Raw genomic sequence first — 20,770 nt, forward strand, 5'->3', positions numbered from 1 at the left:
GAGATTTCGGTGCCACCCTAGAAAAGATTAGCATTTCAATAATGATTTTCTATAATATGTTTAAAAAAAATATTCTCTTTCTTACTGAGATGTTTTTGGTGTTTTTTTTTATATTTTCAAAAAACTCATCCCACATTTATGGCACAAAAATCCAGGGACTCGAATTCGCTGATCGAAGGAATGCTTCTTTTATGTCCAATATGTTTTTACTGGCTCAAACATTTTGCCAATTTTATTGTACCCTCTGCTGGAGTGTATAAAATACTAAATGTTCTTCTTCCTCATCTAGGGCTTTATCGTTTCTGTTTCTCTTGTTATTGTTGTTATTGTTGCTGCGTGAAAATTTACGCGCTTGAAGCTTTTATGGCTCATGAGGGCCCATTGCCGTCTAAGCCATTGTCTTCGGGTCCTGGCCAAGTTTATGGACTTTTTCGCCTGGCAATTAAATGTGCTCTTCCTGTACACAATATTGTGTGAAATAATAGCAGTGAAATGTGGATATAGTAGCTTAAAAGAATATATATTATGATCAACTTATTAGTAAAATGCTAAAAATATTTATTTGAAATTTTTATTTTGTTTAAATGTTTTTCTGATTTAGGTAAATATTTGAAATGTATTTTTTTAAGAATTTGTTTAAATCTTAAAACCTATTATTTTGTACCCAACTGTACACATACACATATCCGTCTCTTTCGGGCACTTTTGCAACTGATTGAGTTGCAGTCGCGCTAAAAACTTGCTAACAGCAAAGCAGCAACTTTTCCGATCCGACTTCTTGGCCAAAAAAAAAAAAAGAAAAGCAGACACACACACTCGAAAAGTTTGAGGGGCCAAAAGGGTTCGGGGATCAATCAGCTGGGGAGGTCCTTGCGAAAGTTGTAAATTGTTTTTATTGTCAGCAGCATGCTATGCTTCTGCTCCTCCTGCTAAACTTGCTTCCAGTATTTTCGGCATTTCTCTGGAGTTGGCCAACAATTCATTGGCTTACTTAGCAAGTTTGCTTGGCTACGGGCGATCTCCTGACTGCACTTGCAGCCGGGATTTTAGCCAAGATTTCTGGGAGTGAATTTCACAAGGAATGTCCGAAACAGAATTACTTTCACGGTATTTGCAGACTAAATAAAATAGTTTGTAGACTAAATACAGCTTAGAAGAGCTGTGAAGATTAATTGTTTCACAATGTAGTGTTGAAATTTTAAACATTTTTATAGGGATTTATTTTCTAACTTTAGCCAAAATTCGATTTGCTGTTCCCTTTTTTTTCTACACACGTTAGATGATTTCCTTGGCATTTTTTGGCTACACCTGACTTTGGGCAGGATTTTCCACGACCCCTTCCCCCGTTTTCCAGCAATTGATGTGCCCGTCACGTGTCGGCGCCTACGCGTATGCAGCACAAAATTTTAATGCTTTCTCCGCTTTCTCTGCTTTTTTCTCCCAGACATGAAGGTCATTTGGCGGCGCTGCTTTGTGTGCGCGAAAAACAAACAAACAAACAGCGGGGCAAAAATGAGAATGAAAATGAAAATAAATTAAAATTAAAACGAAATAAATTAGAAAATAAAACAGTGGATTTTCGCGCAGTTTTTCGCCGCCTTTGTCGCAGAATCTCTCGTTGGTCACGTACAAGTGACGGCCAAAGGAATTTTTAGATCTTTTTTTTTAATCATAAATTGTAGGCCATTGGGGTGTTTGGGTGCTGTGGGTTGTGGGTTGCGGTGCGGGGTGGTTGCTTGTTTTTGGGGTGGACAGCTACAATAATGTTTTTTGCTTTGTTGCGTAGTTTGCAATAAATTTCAGCACAGCCTCCCAGCTTTGCCCCCCAAAAAGCACTTCACATTCATTTTGCATTTTTGGCTTTACGCTTTTTCGGTGGGTGGGAGGAGGAGGAGGAGGAGGAGGAAGAGGGGGTGGTGTTTGGGCTGTGACTGCTGACAGATAGAGCGTCTGACCAACTGACAGATCGGGGGACGCAGCGAAGGGAAGACCCAAGGTTTTCCAGCCCAAGACAAATGATAAGCGTTGACATTTTCTTTTTTCTTTCTACTTTTCCCCACTTTGAATACCCCCAAGTTTTCTCCCAGTTCTCGCCGTTGTTTCGCTGTGTGATAAATTGCCAACAATCAAAATCCAAAGGCCAAATGCTTCGTTTCTCCCTCTTCGTCTTTGGCAAATGTAAATTTAATACTTGATTACCTGAAAATGCGATGGCAAACGCTGGGAAATTCTCGAATATTCTGCGAAATTTGATAAGCAATTTTTCGTCTATGTACTCGCAGAGCAGAAACAAAACAGAACAAGACAAATATCCCAGGGGAAACCAAGTTGTTTCAGAAATATACCAGGAAAAGGAAAAAAATGTATGTAATAGAAAATGTAAATTTCGAGGAGAGAATCGCCTGAATTAAATAAAGTTAAATGCTAAATTTTTAACAAAATGCTAGACTGAATTTACCTAATTAATTCTGTTTATTAAATTCAAGGCCTTTCCTTTCTCTCCTATTAAACTATGCATGTGCCTGTTCGACAAGAAAATCCCCCAAGAAAGATGAAAGAACTTCGTTTTGGGCCCACAAATTGCTGGATATTCATTTTCCCCTTCGCATTCGCCTCTCTAATGCCAACATTCAGCAACTCCATTGACTTTTCCCATTGCCATGAAATTTGTATCTTTTCATCTTGTTGGCCCTATCTATATTTTTATCTGTGTGTCATCGTCGGCTAACCGCAAGCGCATATAACATATGGAAACTGTCCCCGACTTTCCCTCTTTTCCTTCGACATGTCAAACTATGACCCGTAGAAAATTTTCGAATTTAATTCAATTAGTTTTTCCTTCTTCCCTTTTTGCGGAGCTCGTTTTTATGAGCAATTCAAGTAATGTCGTACCGACGTAACCTCAGTGCCCCCCGCATTTGCCTGCAAATATTTAGAGAAAATATCTTGGCCCAGGACCCGGGGCCTATTTTGTGGCTGGCCGAAAGGAAGCAAAGCAGAGTTGGCCAAAAAAAAGAAGAAAAAAATGGGCCAGGAAAAAATATGGTTCTAATAGCCGATACTGAAAGTGCGCTAGAAGAGGTTTTTTATTATATTTTATTATTATAATTAAATTAAACAATTAAAAATGTGCCTAAAAGTATGCCGTGAATAAATTGCTGTATAAATTCATATCACTTTTGGGCCAATCACATATTGTTGCATACTTTTAGACACCTATTTCGACTTTTAAAATAAAAGCTTTAATATTTGTACGAATATTTTAATGAAACTATCTTTCTTCTGAATTCATTACCCTGTCTAAACCCATGTGCCCCCTTGTAGGGCATACAAATCGAAAGAAATGCCTGCATGAAGGGAAATTTAACATGTGTTCAGGGCGGATTTTCGGCATGGGCGAAGGGGGAGCGACTTGTAGGCGGTATCTGACGAGCTCATCTTGTGGTTTTTAAGTGCTCTAACGGCATGTGCCGCCCCCTTTTTCCGGCCTCGTCGTCTTTTTTTCCCTCTTGCTTTTTTGGTGATTTAAGAAAATTGATGGCTTGCTCTTGACATGACTTGCCAATGGACCAGTGGACCAGTGAAAACCCGCTCCAAACCCAAGGGCGTGACAATGCGAAATGGAAGAGGAAGTCGAGCAAAAAGGCCATAGAAAAATGGGAAGAAAATACTAGAATCAGGGGCCTCTCGCTTAAAAATTCATAGATTTGATTTGCTTGTAGTGCGGCGCTCAAAGATGTTTGCACAATTCCCAAAAGGATTAGAGGACCCAAGCAGGCAGAAAATGTTCTCAAAAATATGCCACGGCATCGGGATTTATTTGGCAGCCATAAATGTGACAATAAAATATTGGGGGGAGCCTTGTAGACAAGCACAAGCTTTGATTTATTACAAGTAGGAAAAAGAGAAAATAAGTAGAATCTTTGTTATTACTCATACATTTTTGTAATTAATGCCAAAACCAAAATTAAAATTATAAATTTAAAAGGAGTCTCCCGTTTTCAATTTAATTTTTGCACTGCTGCAAGTTCGTCTTGAAAATATATAGCTCAAGTGTTAATTAGCCCCGCTACATTTGCAATGGAAATTAAGGTTGAGGCATTTCCCCCATTTCTAACGCTTTTCGGGCTTTCACGGAGCGGAAATTAGCTCACTGGAGAGCCTTCGACCCGGATTCAGTCAACACTTTCATTTTGATTGCTTGGCAAAAAGGCAGAAAGGAGTTCGAGATCCCATTCCCCTTTCCAATCTCGCACGCGATGCAATTGTGTGTCAACCCCCGTTGAAATGTAGAAATGTGGAAATGTGAAAATGAAAAAGAAATCCCTTTGACTAGATTTAATTAAATCCGGACAAAAAATAACGAATTTTCAGCATTTTTCGCCAGCGTTTAATTAGACGAGCGAAGCAGAGTGGCAAAGGCAGCCCGGCCACGTGGCGTATACGCAATGCGCCAAAAAGGAAAACAAAGATGGGAAAGTGAAGGCGAAAGCGAGCAGAGAAATCGGTGTCATGTTAATGACCGATTAGCATGGCGTGTGCACCATCGGGACTTAAGTTTTTCGGGATGACGGGTGGATGGTTTAGGTGGACGAGATGGGTGGGTGTACACCGTGAACTGTGACCTGTCAGCTCCACTCGAAGCGAACCGTCAAACGCACTTCGTTGGGGGAAAGTGAAAGGTGAGACCGAGTTACTGCATAGTTTAATTGAAAAGCTCGGGGTTTCATTAATTTCCTGTCATTTATCAGGGCTGATGATTATTTGGCCATTAAACAACCTCGTTTAACGCGTATAAAAATATATCAAAGAATTTTTAAGCCATTAAAAGGGCAACAAAATAAAATATATATTAAATATATTATAATATATATTTTTCTGACCTCTAACTTTCAGTGTGTCTAATTTCATGGGCTTACGATTATTTAGCAATTAAGCAAGGTCTTTTAAAACGTATAAAAATATATCAAAGATTAAATTAAAAATGGAAACCAAATTAAATATATATTAAATATATTAAACTTTAAATATTAAACTGACCCCAACTTTCAGTGCTATATTTATACCCATAGATTACTGGCTTTGGTTAATTTCTTGCGCCACATTTCCTTCCGGCTTCTTTCTGAGCTTTTGCCCTGCGAACTGACCTAAGCGGCTTTGTCCACATAACAAATTAAAATGTGGCACGCAAATGGAATGCCCAGCGCAATTTTCACCCAACGAAAGGGCGTTTTCCGATTTTCGCAGGCATCATCATAGCGCAAAATGGAAATTTGTGTCGCATTCCAAGGAAGTTCATATATATCATGTAAGTTTTTTCGGGGATTTCGGGGGTAGTGCTGCTGCTAGGTGTATATATACACACATATAATGGTTAAAGTAAATTGGATTTCGCTTTATGCAAATTTATGCGCACAGATTGAGTGACATTAATGGATGATGAAGTCGCCAGCCATGACTGAATCGCAATCGCACCGCGCGAAGGGAGGTGCACGGAGGGGGTGGAGAAGGGCGAGGAGGAGGGGGAGGGCCATTCTTTGTGGGAGGGCCTTGGGGCCACAACTTACTCCCCCGAGAAATGGAGGCCGCGAACGTGCTTTCGCTATGACCACAAAAGCTGAACCACTCAAAACCCCCTCTCAAAAACGGGGTTTCTGCACAATTGCGGAAAGTAGAAAAAAAAATCTGCTTTGGCAGGTTTCGCCTAATACTAAAAATATACCTAATATTTATAATTATTTATCTATTAAATTAATTGTCATTTTCCCCAGAAATCACTTAGAAAAGCGTCCAAAAGTATGCAACAATATATTTTAAGATGAGGCTCTTTTTCGTGGCATACTTTTGGACACCTTGACAAGTGATTTTAAAACCCTGGGGATTTCACTGTCCTTTTTTAAGACACTTTATTTATGCTAGAGGGTTGCTTCTGCCCGGCAAACTCTTGACCAAAATGAATATACCCTGTGCGATGGCCCAAAGTAAACATATTCAACAAATTGCAATCAAAAGCTGGGGCGAGGGACCAAGTGAAAGGAGGAATTTTCGGCTTAATTAGGAATGAACAAAACAACAACAAAAAACATGGTAAATGTGGAGAAGTTTATGTAGGGGAGGTTGCTCATTAAGCTGTTGTTGCTTTATGGCCATTTAAAACATTTATGGCCAAGAGCGCTTGAATGACAGGTGCGATGGCAGCGGGCAACCTTGCCCATTATGTGACCCCCCTTCCATCCCAAAAAAAAAAAACCACCCACCATTTTTAATTGTGTGTTTACAGGAGCAGAGAAACAACAAGGACATTGCGATCCTGATTGCCACTTTACAAATGGAACTCTCACAATTTAATTTTTAATGTCCGCCTGTTTGTTGGCCTTTGTTTAATTTATTCATTTACTTATAGTTTAGTTTTTATGGCCTGCGGCGATGTGTTGTTGTTTGTGACGAAATTTAATTAGTGAGCCCATCGCTTTTTTTTATTATGCAGCTTGTTTTGATTTTACACTCTGCGAATAATTACAAAAATTTACCCAGGCTTAAAAAAGCTTTGGAAAATGTATTCAGAAATTTATGATTGGCTTTAACCTAATTGAGAGTTGAGTCCCAGCCCTAAAAGCTAATCGAATTGGTTTATTTTAATTTGTGCTTTTTTATTTTCCCTTTATTTCCTTTTTTGTGCTTTCCCTTCTTTTTGGAACAGCGTCACGTTTCCATTCGCCATGGCAAATTCAATTTACGCTCATTACAAATGGCGACACACAGGTCAAAGCGGCCACGCCCCCTCACTGTGTTCGCGCCCACCTTTTCTTTTTTTTTTGTACTGGCCAAAGGAATGCCTATAAAAAACACAAAGCAAAAGCGCTTGAAATTGGACCCTAAAAATGGTAAAAAATAAAGAAGGGAAACCTTAAGAAAGGGTAAGTACCGAATTAGTTTGTACGCTTTTTAAAATAATATGACAAAAAATCTAAGAAAGTTCAAAAATAAATTACAAATGATGTTGAAAATATTTTAAGATATTTTTGTAATAAGGATATTTTTCAGTCACCATTATTAACTAAAAATATATTACTGATTAACGAAAGGAATATATATTATAGAAAATCATTATTTCTTAGGCTAACCCAAGGAATTCCAGAAAGTCAAAGACTTGATCGACTTTCAAGTTAACTCCCCTGAAATATTTCAAAGGGTATTGCAAATGCGAAAATAAATGGCTATATCTTTCGCATAAGGACCAAATCGAAGGCAATGAAAGGGCGTCTTTGGACGCTGGCAAGTGGACCTCCGGCGCACTTTCCGTCGACGTGGGCGGTAAATGAAATAAAATTTAATATAATTACCTCCATTTGGGAGCCCTTCTTGCCCATGGAGCCACCACCACCGCCCGTGTGGCCGCCGCTCTGTGCGGCATTCATGGTGGTTTTTGTATCTGTTTCTGTATCTGGATTTGGATCTCCAACGGTCGGTAGCTGCGGTCGGTGTGTCCTGGCACTCGGTATCTACGTTTGGCTGCCTTCGGCCGCCTTAATTATTATCGTCGGGCGATAAATCCTTCGGCCTGCCTGCTCCAATTGAAATTTATGTGTAATTTGAGTTCGTTTTGCACTCTGCATTAAAGTTCGTTGAAAGATTTATTGCATTATTTGAGTTGAGTATGGTTTATTTGATTTGGTTGCTTTTGCCGCCGCTGTCGCCTATCTTTCCGCCCTGCACTTTGGCACGCACCGAATTATGCTTTTTTTTATCTCCCCCTTACTTATGGTACACTGAGAGGAATATTGGGTGATTTATGGCATTTTTTGTCTGGAAGCTGTTTGCATTTAATTTGAGATTATTTCAAGGTTTTTCGAAATATTTAATGGGGAATGGAATTAATTATAAATGGCCTACAATGCCACAGAGAAAGGAAAGTTTTTGAAATAACTTTTAAGTCTCAAAATATGCACCTAAAAGTATGCAGAGAAAAATGGATAATCGTCTGCCAATAAAATTTCATATAACTTTTGGGCTAAAATATATTGTTGCCTACTTTTAGACACCTCTTATTTTAATTTAATCATTTTTTTCTCTGTGCAGCTGCAATTTGGGAAAGTTTCGCTGACAGCTCCTTCATGCTAATGATACACAACCAACTGGGGATCGGGGGATTTGCGGGGTTTGGGATGCTGGGTGCTGCGAATGAGATACTTGAGCACGTCGTCCGCCTTTAATACAATGTCTTTGCTGGGCGGACAACAGTGAATAGCAACAGAAACTCAAGCTGAAGTTGAAACTTAAATAAGCCAACAGCAGAAACGAAAACAACAACGAGGACAGTTGTGTGCGGTTAATGTAACTATATACGGGCACTTGACGTCCTTGCCAACATATCGCATGACTTGTCACCCAGTGGATGGGAATGGGCGGTTTTGGTCTAAACGAACAAAGTCCTTTAAAATGTCACAAAAGCTGCCCAGCATCCGAATTGTATCAATCGAATGACAGAAAGTGAAAGCAATACTTTATCCTAGATTATAAAAAAATGAAACAAATTAAAATTAGTTTTGGAAGATCTTTCGTTCACTTTAAATAATTATATATTTAATTTCTAGTATTTTTTATATTTATTATTTAAATATTTTCGAGGTTTAAAGATCACAACTAAAAACCAGAAAAATATTTCCAGGGGTTAACCAAAAGATTTCTAAAAACTTAGTGTCATTGTCTTGATTTTGGAAAGTTAGTGTGAGTTTGGCTTGGTTAGACGTGGAAAGTTTTCGGAGATAATTCAATAAGAGATCCGCATGCATTTGCTTTAATTTCATTTCGTTTCAAAACTTTCCAGGGCCACGCATATATTTTTTTCTCTTCTCTTTATTTTTTAAAGTTTTCCATTTGTGTGTTAATGCCACAAGATGACAGGAAATTTTAATAAACTTCGTCGTGTGTGTCGTCGGGCATAGAAATGCGTGTTCAAAAGAAACTTTCGGATAAAAGGAGGAATAAAATCCAAAAAAAGGAGAGAAAAGGGGGAGACCACACCAGAGACCGGGCGAAAAGTGAAAGATGATGAAGGCAATTTATTCGAACCCTTAAGCCTTTGATGGGAATGGGAAAAGGGAATCTAAGGGGGTGTGGGGACCCCAGACAATGCTCTTAGGCTCACATATGTGAACCAGCCGAAGGCCTAATTGCTGTTGTTTGTCTGAGGGCCCGGCCTTCCTTTTTTCTTGGCCTATTAATTTGCCTAAAAGTTGAGCCACAGTTTGGCCCACAGGGATGAAATTAGAGATAGAACGAATCGCTTTGTTTTTATGCATTTGCTACGTGATTTAATTAGTTGACGCTGTTTGGCAAATTACCCGAAGCCCGACTTTTGGCTAATTACCAGGGCATTATTAACATATTGCCGTTGCCCAAAAAGGGGAAAAGGGAAAGGACTGAAAGGACTCAAAGGACCAAGGAAAGCGATAAACATCACCGATAAGCAGCGAGCATTGTGTCTCTATCCGGCTTCTATTTGCCATGCAAATATTGGCCAAAGACAACGGCAAAGTAACCGATGCCAAAGCCAGACAATGCCAATTCCCAAATAAATAAGGTAAGGCATCAGGAATCAGCATTTAGCATTCAGCGTTCACCAAGTACAAAGTGCAAAGGACAAAGGACCAAGGGAGGCACACAAAGGGACCAAGGACGACGGCATTTTACGGGCTCTTCGGGGCAATCAGCACGCAGCCAAACGAGAGAGAAATCAAAGATTTGCCAATCGGAATTCCTCAGCAATTTGTGTCGACTTTTTATTTTATTTTATTTTATTTTAGCAATCTGTGCACAGGGATGATGGCAACAGGCTGAAGCCCACTGCTTCAGTTACCCACAAAAGCGGCAAAAGCAACCACGAGGCGTATACTTGATTTCTAGCCCTGCAATCCTTTGTTTGCGGTGCCTTTAATATTATTTATTTATTTACTTATACTCTGGCTAAGAGGTTATTATAAGTTGACTACCTTTTCGTATTATTAGTTATTGTTCATGTATTATTTTTGTATTTATTTCATTACAGTTTTATTAAATTACAAAAAAATCTTTGAAAACTACAAAAATCTCTTTACCAAATTCCAAATTTAATTGTATATTCTTACAACGAGAGAATTTTACATTTAAGATAAGTTTCGAATAATATTTTAATTGTATATTCTTACAACGAGAGAATTTTACATTTAAGATAAGTTTCGAATAATATATGTCTGTAGACATTTTACGTAACCCACTTTGACTAATTCGATAACTGCTAAATATTTTAATAATCTTATTACATACAATTTAAATTTATTTAAAAATATTTCCTCTCTTTTAAAAATTTTCTTTAGCTATTTTATACTAGAGTCTCGTTAAACAGTTTATTAAACAAATGTGTTTCAAACATTTTAATTCGCGGACCTCCACTTAAATCTCTTTTTTCCAATTCCCCTGCCTTAATTCCTGGTTATGGCTTTTTTATACGTTTTTTATTGGATTACTTTACGGCTTTGGTTGGCCAATTGTCAATTAAGCAATTTGCGCATTTTTATTTCACACTCACAGAATTTCCGCTTGTACTGGTTTATAGCACCGAAAAAAAAGCCAACGATATTTATATATAAAAATATTCAATGGGGCGTGGTTAATAATTAATTAACGTGGAATTTTCCAGTGTTTTTTTTTTAATTTTTTTAGATTATTTTCTTTTTTAGTGGAAAAATGGGCGCGTAGAGAGGATAATTTCAAACGGGCAACGACGATCGCCGACGACGAGATGCGCCAGGATTCAAAGGAGCAACGAGGACGAGCGTCGCGATTTCCGCTCGCGCGTTTTCCGTGCGACTTCAGCGGTGCGACTTCAGCAGCTGGCGTTTTGGGCAGAACTGAGCGAAGACGCTGCGGAAAATCGGAAAATCGCACACGCACATGTCGCCTGGCCAGCCAGTTTCCATTCGACATTTTCCGAATTATCACAGCAGCCGCGCGCTTGTGGAGCTTTCAAAACATCCGCATGAAAGCTGCCCTGCCGCCTGTTTTGTGGCACGCAAGCTTTTGGCCCGTCACGTGGAAACTGGGATGGAAATTCGCCAGGAAAAGCGCGGAAAGCGGCGAGCAAAACAAAATCGCCGAAAGCAAAATAGAAGCGAAATTAAAGCCAAACGACAGGATAAACAGCAGAATATTAAACAAAATTCGTGTAAAATGTCTCAAAAAGTGAATGTTATATTTAATTATATATATTTTAATTTTAATTTAATTTCTTAGAAATTCTCTTTAAACTCTTAACATATTATTATGCATTCATCTCGTTTCTTTTTTGTTATTTTGCCATTTCCTAAAGCTTTAAACAAACCAAAAACTTTCCTTTAGGAGCATAATGACAGAACGTGCCTAATGAGGTTGCTCTTTTTCTCATGTCGTTACTTTTAAAGTTTCTGCCATCCTGCACAGTTTTCTTTTTTAAGTTTCAACCGAGTCAGCAAAGGCGCTGAATTAGTGAAGCACACGATGGACATTAAGTAGAAAAAATCTTAGCAGAGTGCTAAAAGTCACTAAAAAAAAATATATTGCCATTTTAATTGAATAGTTTTTTTTCAAACAAATAGTTAACCACCCTGTATGTTTGTCATATAAATTTAGGGTATTTATATTCTTTTTATTTACATCTTAATATTTGGAAAATTATTTAAAACATTAATCTACACAATGTAATGTTATTTATGGGTGAATCTAATTTTTAAGCATAAATGCAATTGGTTACACCTTTTAGGTTTTTCTATACCCTCAGGCTGTTATGAAGACGATTGCCGCCCATTTTCCCAGTCCATACGTGCCCCTATTTGTGTATTTTTTGGGACCATGTCAGAGGAATGAATAATGTGCACCTGGGCGCAAAAAAAAGGGGGATGGATGGCAGATGGAAGATGGGATCTGCAACGAACCCAAACCCCCGGGAGGACCAGGGGTTAACCAAAGCCGTTGATCAACCGCCGCTGTTTGCTTGCCGTTTGTTTGTCTTGACTTCGCGTCCATTTAGCATATTTCATGCTCCCTCGTCCTGCGTCCTCCGACCAGCGTCCTGCGTCCTGTGCCATGAAAAATCCTTTATGGCAAGTGAATGGAATAACCAAGCAGCCGCCGACGGCAGCTGAATGAAAGTCATTGCCTACATAAAAATGCTTTCCGCTTGCTTAGCCACGCCAAGTTTTTCCTTTCAGCTAATGTCTAATAAGCAATTTGCCCCCTTTGTTTTTTCCCCGTCAATTGAGGGATTCTTTTTACAAATGATGCCAAGTTACTGGGCGAAAAACCCGAAAAGCACGAAAAACCCCCAAGTGAAAAGTGAAAACTCAGCAACAGGCCCGCGGCCAACAGTCGAAAAAGTCAAAAAAAAAAAAGTCAGGGGGTCATAAATTTTGTTTTGCCAACAGCTTTTCAATGCCATTTTCCGAATGCAGTGGAAAAACCACACACAGCGCTGTGCAACGCTGCGTATGCTTAACACTCCGCAGCGAAATGATTTATGCGCTGCACGAAGTCAAGGGAAAAGAAAGGAGAAAGTAGAAAGAAGGAAAAGGTAGGAAAAGGAGGGAGCGTAAAAGAAAATGTGGAAAATGGTGGTAGCGGGAAACTTTATGTTTTGAATATGTTTTCAGCTTTTCCAGGAGGAACCCAAGCTCTTAAGAGACTTTCCTAAAAGCCCAAGGGAAAGAATTTTCAACTGGCTTTTAAGCTTGCAAGTTGTAAGCTAAGCTTAAAAAGCTATTGTAAGCCCAAAGATTGTTTTCTAGGATAATAACTTAAGAGCTTTTACTGAAGCTTTTGCTACGAAAATGGTAGTTAAGTTTGGAACTATTTTTTAAATTTCAATTTCAATTTTCCTTTTAAATTTGTCTTTCATAAATAAAAGCAACTACCTATTTTTTTCCAACAAAATTGTAATGCCACATTTAGTCGCGCCAAGAAACTTTTATGAAAATGAAACTGTATCGTATAAAAATATAAATAAAAGTAAAAACCCTTTTCTTATGCTAAACAAAACAAAGTAAAATGGTTGACAATAAAATCGGATTGTAAGGAACAAACCCTTGAAACATGAAACTCATAATTAGAAAAAGCATATTTCATTCCCCCCACTTTTCACTGCTAATTGTCATTGCAAATGTGAGGGTTTGTCATTTCCCCTTTTTAGTGGAAATGTCACTTAACTTCAGTTCCCTCTGGCAGTTTTCCAGCTCGCGTTGTCTCCGCCGGAAAAAGTATTAACTCCCCAACGACGACTGCCATCAACTGCAGCAGTTTAATTGCAAATTGCTGGGAACTCGCCTGGTCGGGCAATTACGAAATGATGGGTTGGGGTAGCGGCCCATAGCTGTGGGACGAAGGGGTTGCGCTTACCTATACACTTAAAGAACTAAGTTGGCTGAATTACGAAATATAATTAAAATTAAAAACGAAACCGAAATTCGGAAATAAACATTAACACAAAAAAAAATAGAATATACCCATACTTAAAATTGAGTTTGTTTATAATTTAAATAAATAAATAATAAATAATGCAAGGACTTTAAAACGCCAATTTGTATTAACATTTTTCCTTTAGTGCACGGATGTTGTTCCATTTGGCTCGGGCATAAGGACATTTCAGGGGGATGCGACTTTGCAAATGCATTTTCCATGAGCGGGACTCATCGTCCTTTTCCTCCTCCTCCGGAAAAACCCATAACTATCCCCAGCTGCAGCTGCACCATCATCGTCTTCATCATCGGGCACTTGTCTGCCGCTCTTGTGGCGCGTTTCTATTTCTATTTCCATCCTTGCCGGCATCCTTTCCATCCTTTGCCAACTTCCGCAACGCTGACGCACAGTGGGTGTGATTATGCACTGGCAAAAAAAATGCAAGGAAAAAAAAGACTCTGCACTATTTAGATAAATCCAATGCACCGCAAATCTTTCAATTTATTTTGAAATTTAAATTGTTATATATTTTTTTTATTTGTTATGCATTTTTAAAACAAGAAGGACTTTCTATGCCTTCATTTTCTCAGTGCTGGCGAAGATATAAGATGTTTTTCAGGGGGATGGTTAGCGACTTCCTTTCCGCTTGCGTAGGTGTTTCGCTCGTGGCCATCTTTTGGCCTCAGTTTGCCATTTTTCTTCATCTTTTGTGAGCGCTGATGAATTCGTTAGACGCCACCCCCTTTCAACTGCCCCTCATCCCAGCCCCCATACCCCACGCCCATGGTCGCACCTTTGGGGCAATCGTGCGCAGGTTGTAAACAACAGGCGGTGGGAAAAGAATGGAAACAAAAACCGCAATAAGTGAACATTTCAGTGTCGCCTCCTTGACGTCAGCGGCAGCAGGAAAATGCGGGAAAATCAGGGAAAGCATCAGAAGCCGCAGGAATGCAAACAGATGACATGCCGGAAGGAAAGCCACAGGAATCCATTGGTTTTACAAAGATTTCCATTCCTTTCGAAGGAAATACCGTTATGAAAATCGCAAACAAACAATTAGGTTTCCATTCAGGAAATTTGCATACAAATTTTGGAGTTTTATTTTTAAAGTGGGTTTCCTAAGACAAAAATAACAAATTTCGATAGGTATTGTTGAAACACAACCAACCCTAGGCACATTTTAAAAAATCATAGTAGGCCTCCCTAAATATAAGTCAAATATTTTCACCTTTACTTCAAAAGCCTGAGACTTTGGAATAAAAAAAAAATATGAAAATAAAACTAATTATATTCTTTCTTTTGCTACGCCTCCAATTGGCCCAGCTGGGAATGCACATTGACGAAGGCGACATTCCCGAGTACCTGAGCAACGGACTGGATCCGCAGAAGAAGCAGCGCAGCTGGGACTTCGAGGAGGAGGAGCAGGACCAGGAGCGGGACCAGGACCAGTGGCAGATCCATGCCTACATCGAGTCGCAGTCGGGGATCTGTTCCGCCGAGTCGCCCCACGATGTGCGGTACGAGAAGAACGACCGGTGCAAGACCACCGGTTCCAAGAAGATCGTCAAGGACGAGGACGATGATGATGAGGAGGCCGATCCTGCGGCCAATGGCGATGAAGATGACAATGACAGCGACAACGACGAGGATGATGACGACGAAGACGACGGCGACGATGAGGACGATGATGAGGAGGGCGACGGCGGCAATGAAATGCAGCTGGAGGACGAGGCGTTTGTGGAGAGGATCACCTGTCTACTGGGATCCCTGCACAAGCACACCAAGGCCATGAGCGATAATCTCAAGATCCTGCAATCGCGTTTGGGAACCCGAAAGAATTCCCCATCCCAATCCCAATCGGGGGGCAGCACTTGCAGGAAGAATAACTTTGGCACCCTGCTCGCGGCTCACCCCACTCATGCCAAGTGGCTCAAGAAACCGGATTTCTACGGCGAGGAGGAGCCGTGTGGTCCGGACAAATGTGATGCCCCGGAGAGCTCGGAGGAGTTCGAGGAGGGCCGCCGGCCACAGGCTTTGGGTGAGGAGCACCGGCTCCTCGTTCCGCCGCTTTTGCAGCTGATCCAAGGCTCGGCCACCTTGCAATCGCACTTGAAGGACCGCCAGGAGGCCGCCGCAGGATCGAAGCCCAGATATTGGATGCCCTCGCGGGAAGCCTGGGCTCCCGAGGAACTGCAGGCCGCATCGAAGTCGCCGGCCGCAGATAAAACTCAGCTGCGCTGCGAGGACTACGAGGCGCGGCTGAGGCGTCTCATGGACAATCGCGATGAAATCGAGCGGAATGTGATGAGGATGATAAGTCCGCTGCACTAGGAAACTTCATAGTGCACATAAATGTTATGAAGCTTGTAGCCAATGATTTCCTAATGAAATAAAATATTTTTTTGGCGGCAGTTGGGGCTTTAAATATTTATTTTCAAATTGCGAATTTTCCACATACAAATATTTTGTTTTTTCGCTGAAACAAAGGAAATATCTATCCAATTTTGGATTGTCATACCTTTCTGAACTCGTTATTAAATTTCCTAACGATTGGCATTTAAACCTTGACATTATATTTGTTTTAAATTTTTCGCAAAAAATCATGGGGTACCCCCTTATAAAAAAATTAAAAATTGGCGAAAATTTTATTTTTTCAAAATTACACGGAAAGTTTTATGGATTTATAGCAAATTTTGTTATCTGTTCAAAACAGTATGATTTTTTGGTGTAGGACCATTTTTGGCCAAGTTACAGCAAAAAAACCAAAAGAAAAAATTCCAATTTTTGTCAAAAACTGAAATCGCAAATTTCCAAAAAAAAACCAAACCCGTTTTTTCGCTAAAACGTTGCGGTTTTTTCGCTATAACAAAGCAAATACTGATTCAAAGTATGGATTGTCATACCTTTCTGAACTCGTTATTAAATTTCCTAACGATTGGCATTTAAACCTTGACAATTTATTCATTTTTAATTTTTCGCAAAAAATCATGGGGTACCCCCTTATAAAAAAATTAAAAATTGGCGAAAATTTTATTTTTTCATAATTACACGGAAAGTTTTATGGATTTATAGCAAATTTTGTTATCTGTTCAAAACAGTATGAATTTTTGGTGTAGGACCATTTTTGGCCAGGTTACAGCAAAAAAACCAAAAGAAAAAATTCCAATTTTTGTCAAAAATTGAAATCGCAAATTTCCAAAAAAAAACCAAACCCGTTTTTTCGCTAAAACGTTGCAGTTTTTTCGCTATAACAAAGCAAATACTGATTCAAAGTATGGATTGTCATACCTTTCTGAACTCGTTATTAAATTTCCTAACGATTGGCATTTAAACCTTGACAATTTATTCATTTTTAATTTTTCGCAAAAAATCATGGGGTACCCCCTTATAAAAAAAATAAAAATTGGCGAAAATTTTATTTTTTTAAAATTACACGGAAAGTTTTATGGATTTATAGCAAATTTTGTTATCTGTTCAAAACAGTATGAATTTTTGGTGTAGGACCATTTTTGGCCAAGTTACAACAAAAAAACCAAAAGAAAAAATTCCAATTTTTGTCAAAAACTGAAATCGCAAATTTCCAAAAAAAACCCAAACCCGTTTTTTCGCTAAAACGTTGCAGTTTTTTCGCTATAACAAAGCAAATACTGATTCAAAGTATGGATTGTCATACCTTTCTGAACTCGTTATTAAATTTCCTAACGATTGGCATTTAAACGTTGACAATTTATTCATTTTTAATTTTTCGCAAAAAATCATGGGGTACCCCCTTATAAAAAAATTAAATATTGGCGAAAATTTTATTTTTCCAAAATTACACGGAAAGTTTTATGAATTTATATCAAATTTTGTTATCTGTTCAAAACAGTATGAATTTTTGGTGTAGGACCATTTTTGGCCAAGTTACAGCAAAAAAACCAAAAGAAAAAATTCCAATTTTTGTCAAAAACTGAAATCCCGAATTTCCAAAAAAAAAACCAAACCCGTTTTTTCGCTATAACAAAGCAAATACTGATTCAAAGTATGGATTGTCATACCTTTCTGAACTCGTTATTAAATTTCCTAACGATTGGCATTTAAACCTTGACAATTTATTCATTTTTAATTTTTCGCAAAAAATCATGGGGTACCCCCTTATAAAAAAATTAAATATTGGCGAAAATTTAATTTTTCCAAAATTACACGGAAAGTTTTATGAATTTATAGCAAATTTTGTTATCTGTTCAAAACAGTATGAATTTTTGGTGTAGGACCATTTTTGGCCAAGTTACAGCAAAAAAACCAAAAGAAAAAATTCCAATTTTTGTCAAAAACTGAAATCCCGAATTTCCAAAAAAAAAACAAAACCCGTTTTTTCGCTATAACAAAGCAAATACTGATTCAAAGTATGGATTGTCATACCTTTCTGAACTCGTTATTAAATTTCCTAACGATTGGCATTTAAACCTTGACAATTTATTCATTTTTAATTTTTCGCAAAAAATCATGGGGTACCCCCTTATAAAAAAATTAAATATTGGCGAAAATTTTATTTTTCCAAAATTACACGGAAAGTTTTATGAATTTATAGCAAATTTTGTTATCTGTTCAAAACAGTATGAATTTTTAGTGTAGGACCATTTTTGGCAAAAAAACCAAAAGAAAAAATTCCAATTTTTGTCAAAAACTGAAATCGCAAATTTCCAAAAAAAAACCAAACCCGTTTTTTCGCTAAAACGTTGCAGTTTTTTCGCTATAACAAAGCAAATACTGATTCAAAGTATGGATTGTCATACCTTTCTGAACTCGTTATTAAATTTCCTAACGATTGCCATTTAAACCTTGACAATTTATTCATTTTTAATTTTTTGCAAAAAATCATGGGGTACCCCCTTATAAAAAAAATTAAAAATTGGCGAAAATTTTATTATTTCAAAATTACACGGAAAGTTTTATGAATTTATAGCAAATTTTGTTATCTGTTCAAAACAGTATGAATTTTTGGTGTAGGACCATTTTTGGCCAAGTTACAGCAAAAAAACCAAAAGAAAAAATTCCAATTTTTGTCAAAAACTGAAATCCCGAATTTCCAAAAAAAAAACCAAACCCGTTTTTTCGCTATAACAAAGCAAATACTGATTCAAAGTATGGATTGTCATACCTTTCTGAACTCGTTATTAAATTTCCTAACGATTGGCATTTAAACCTTGACAATTTATTCATTTTTAATTTTTCGCAAAAAATCATGGGGTACCCCCTTATAAAAAAATTAAAAATGGGCGAAAATTTAATTTTTCCAAAATTACACGGAAAGTTTTATGAATTTATAGCAAATTTTGTTATCTGTTCAAAACAGTATGAATTTTTGGTGTAGGACCATTTTTGGCCAAGTTACAGCAAAAAAACCAAAAGAAAAAATTCCAATTTTTGTCAAAAACTGAAATCCCGAATTTCCAAAAAAAAAAACAAAACCCGTTTTTTCGCTATAACAAAGCAAATACTGATTCAAAGTATGGATTGTCATACCTTTCTGAACTCGTTATTAAATTTCCTAACGATTGGCATTTAAACCTTGACAATTTATTCATTTTTAATTTTTCGCAAAAAATCATGGGGTACCCCCTTATAAAAAAATTAAATATTGGCGAAAATTTTATTTTTCCAAAATTACACGGAAAGTTTTATGAATTTATAGCAAATTTTGTTATCTGTTCAAAACAGTATGAATTTTTAGTGTAGGACCATTTTTGGCCAAGTTACAGCAAAAAAACCAAAAGAAAAAATTCCAATTTTTGTCAAAAACTGAAATCGCAAATTTCCAAAAAAAAACCAAACCCGTTTTTTCGCTAAAACGTTGCAGTTTTTTCGCTATAACAAAGCAAATACTGATTCAAAGTATGGATTGTCATACCTTTCTGAACTCGTTATTAAATTTCCTAACGATTGCCATTTAAACCTTGACAATTTATTCATTTTTAATTTTTTGCAAAAAATCATGGGGTACCCCCTTATAAAAAAAATTAAAAATTGGCGAAAATTTTATTATTTCAAAATTACACGGAAAGTTTTATGAATTTATAGCAAATTTTGTTATCTGTTCAAAACAGTATGAATTTTTGGTGTAGGACCATTTTTGGCCAAGTTACAGCAAAAAAACCAAAAGAAAAAATTCCAATTTTTGTCAAAAACTGAAATCCCGAATTTCCAAAAAAAAAAAAAACCCGTTTTTTCGCTATAACAAAGCAAATACTGATTCAAAGTATGGATTGTCATACCTTTCTGAACTCGTTATTAAATTTCCTAACGATTGGCATTTAAACCTTGACAATTTATTCATTTTTAATTTTTCGCAAAAAATCATGGGGTACCCCCTTATAAAAAAATTAAAAATTGGCGAAAATTTAATTTTTTCAAAATTACACGGAAAGTTTTATGAATTTATAGCAAATTTTGTTATCTGTTCAAAACAGTATGAATTTTTGGTGTAGGACCATTTTTGGCCAAGTTACAGCAAAAAAACCAAAAGAAAAAATTTCAATTTTTGTCAAAAACTGAAATCCCGAATTTCCAAAAAAAAAACAAAACCCGTTTTTTCGCTATAACAAAGCAAATACTGATTCAAAGTATGGATTGTCATACCTTTCTGAACTCGTTATTAAATTTCCTAACGATTGGCATTTAAACCTTGACAATTTATTCATTTTTAATTTTTCGCAAAAAATCATGGGGTACCCCCTTATAAAAAAATTAAAAATTGGCGAAAATTTTATTTTTTCAAAATTACACGGAAAGTTTTATGGATTTATAGCAAATTTTGTTATCTTTTCAAAACAGTATGAATTTTTGGTGTAGGACCATTTTTGGCCAAGTTACAGCAAAAAAACCAAAAGAAAACTGAAATCCCGAATTTCCAAAAAAAAAACAAAACCCGTTTTTTCGCTATAACAAAGCAAATACTGATTCAAAGTATGGATTGTCATACCTTTCTGAACTCGTTATTAAATTTCCTAACGATTGGCATTTAAACCTTGACAATTTATTCATTTTTAATTTTTCGCAAAAAATCATGGGGTACCCCCTTATAAAAAAATTAAAAATTGGCGAAAATTTTATTTTTTCAAAATTACACGGAAAGTTTTATGGATTTATAGCAAATTTTGTTATCTGTTCAAAACAGTATGAATTTTTGGTGTAGGACCATTTTTGGCCAAGTTACAGCAAAAAAACCAAAAGAAAAAATTCCAATTTTTGTCAAAACTGAAATCGCAAATTTCCAAAAAAAAACCAAACCCGTTTTTTCGCTAAAACGTTGCAGTTTTTTCGCTAT

At 37.3% G+C, this 20,770-nt stretch overlaps 2 protein-coding genes across 3 annotated transcripts in view; one reads left to right on the forward strand and one right to left on the reverse strand.

Annotated features, from left to right (window-relative positions):
- Positions 1-20,770, reverse strand: part of LOC108062317 (inactive dipeptidyl peptidase 10) — a 109,836-nt gene that overhangs the window by 40,218 nt on the left and 48,848 nt on the right. The gene's annotated exons all lie outside the window — the stretch shown is intronic.
- Positions 14,655-15,853, forward strand: LOC108062307 (uncharacterized). Its single transcript, XM_017148911.3, has one exon. The coding sequence runs from the start codon at positions 14,734-14,736 to the stop codon at positions 15,793-15,795; it is 1,062 nt and encodes a 353-aa protein (XP_017004400.3). The 5' UTR covers positions 14,655-14,733; the 3' UTR covers positions 15,796-15,853.

The sequence above is a fragment of the Drosophila takahashii genome, chromosome X (assembly GCF_030179915.1).
Source record: "Drosophila takahashii strain IR98-3 E-12201 chromosome X, DtakHiC1v2, whole genome shotgun sequence".
In the NCBI taxonomy this organism is placed as follows: domain Eukaryota; kingdom Metazoa; phylum Arthropoda; class Insecta; order Diptera; family Drosophilidae; genus Drosophila; species Drosophila takahashii.

Coding starts and splice junctions, on each gene's coding strand:
- LOC108062307 (XM_017148911.3), top strand. CDS start 14,734: ATGAAAATAAAACTAATTATATTCTTTCTTTTGCTACGCCTCCAATTG.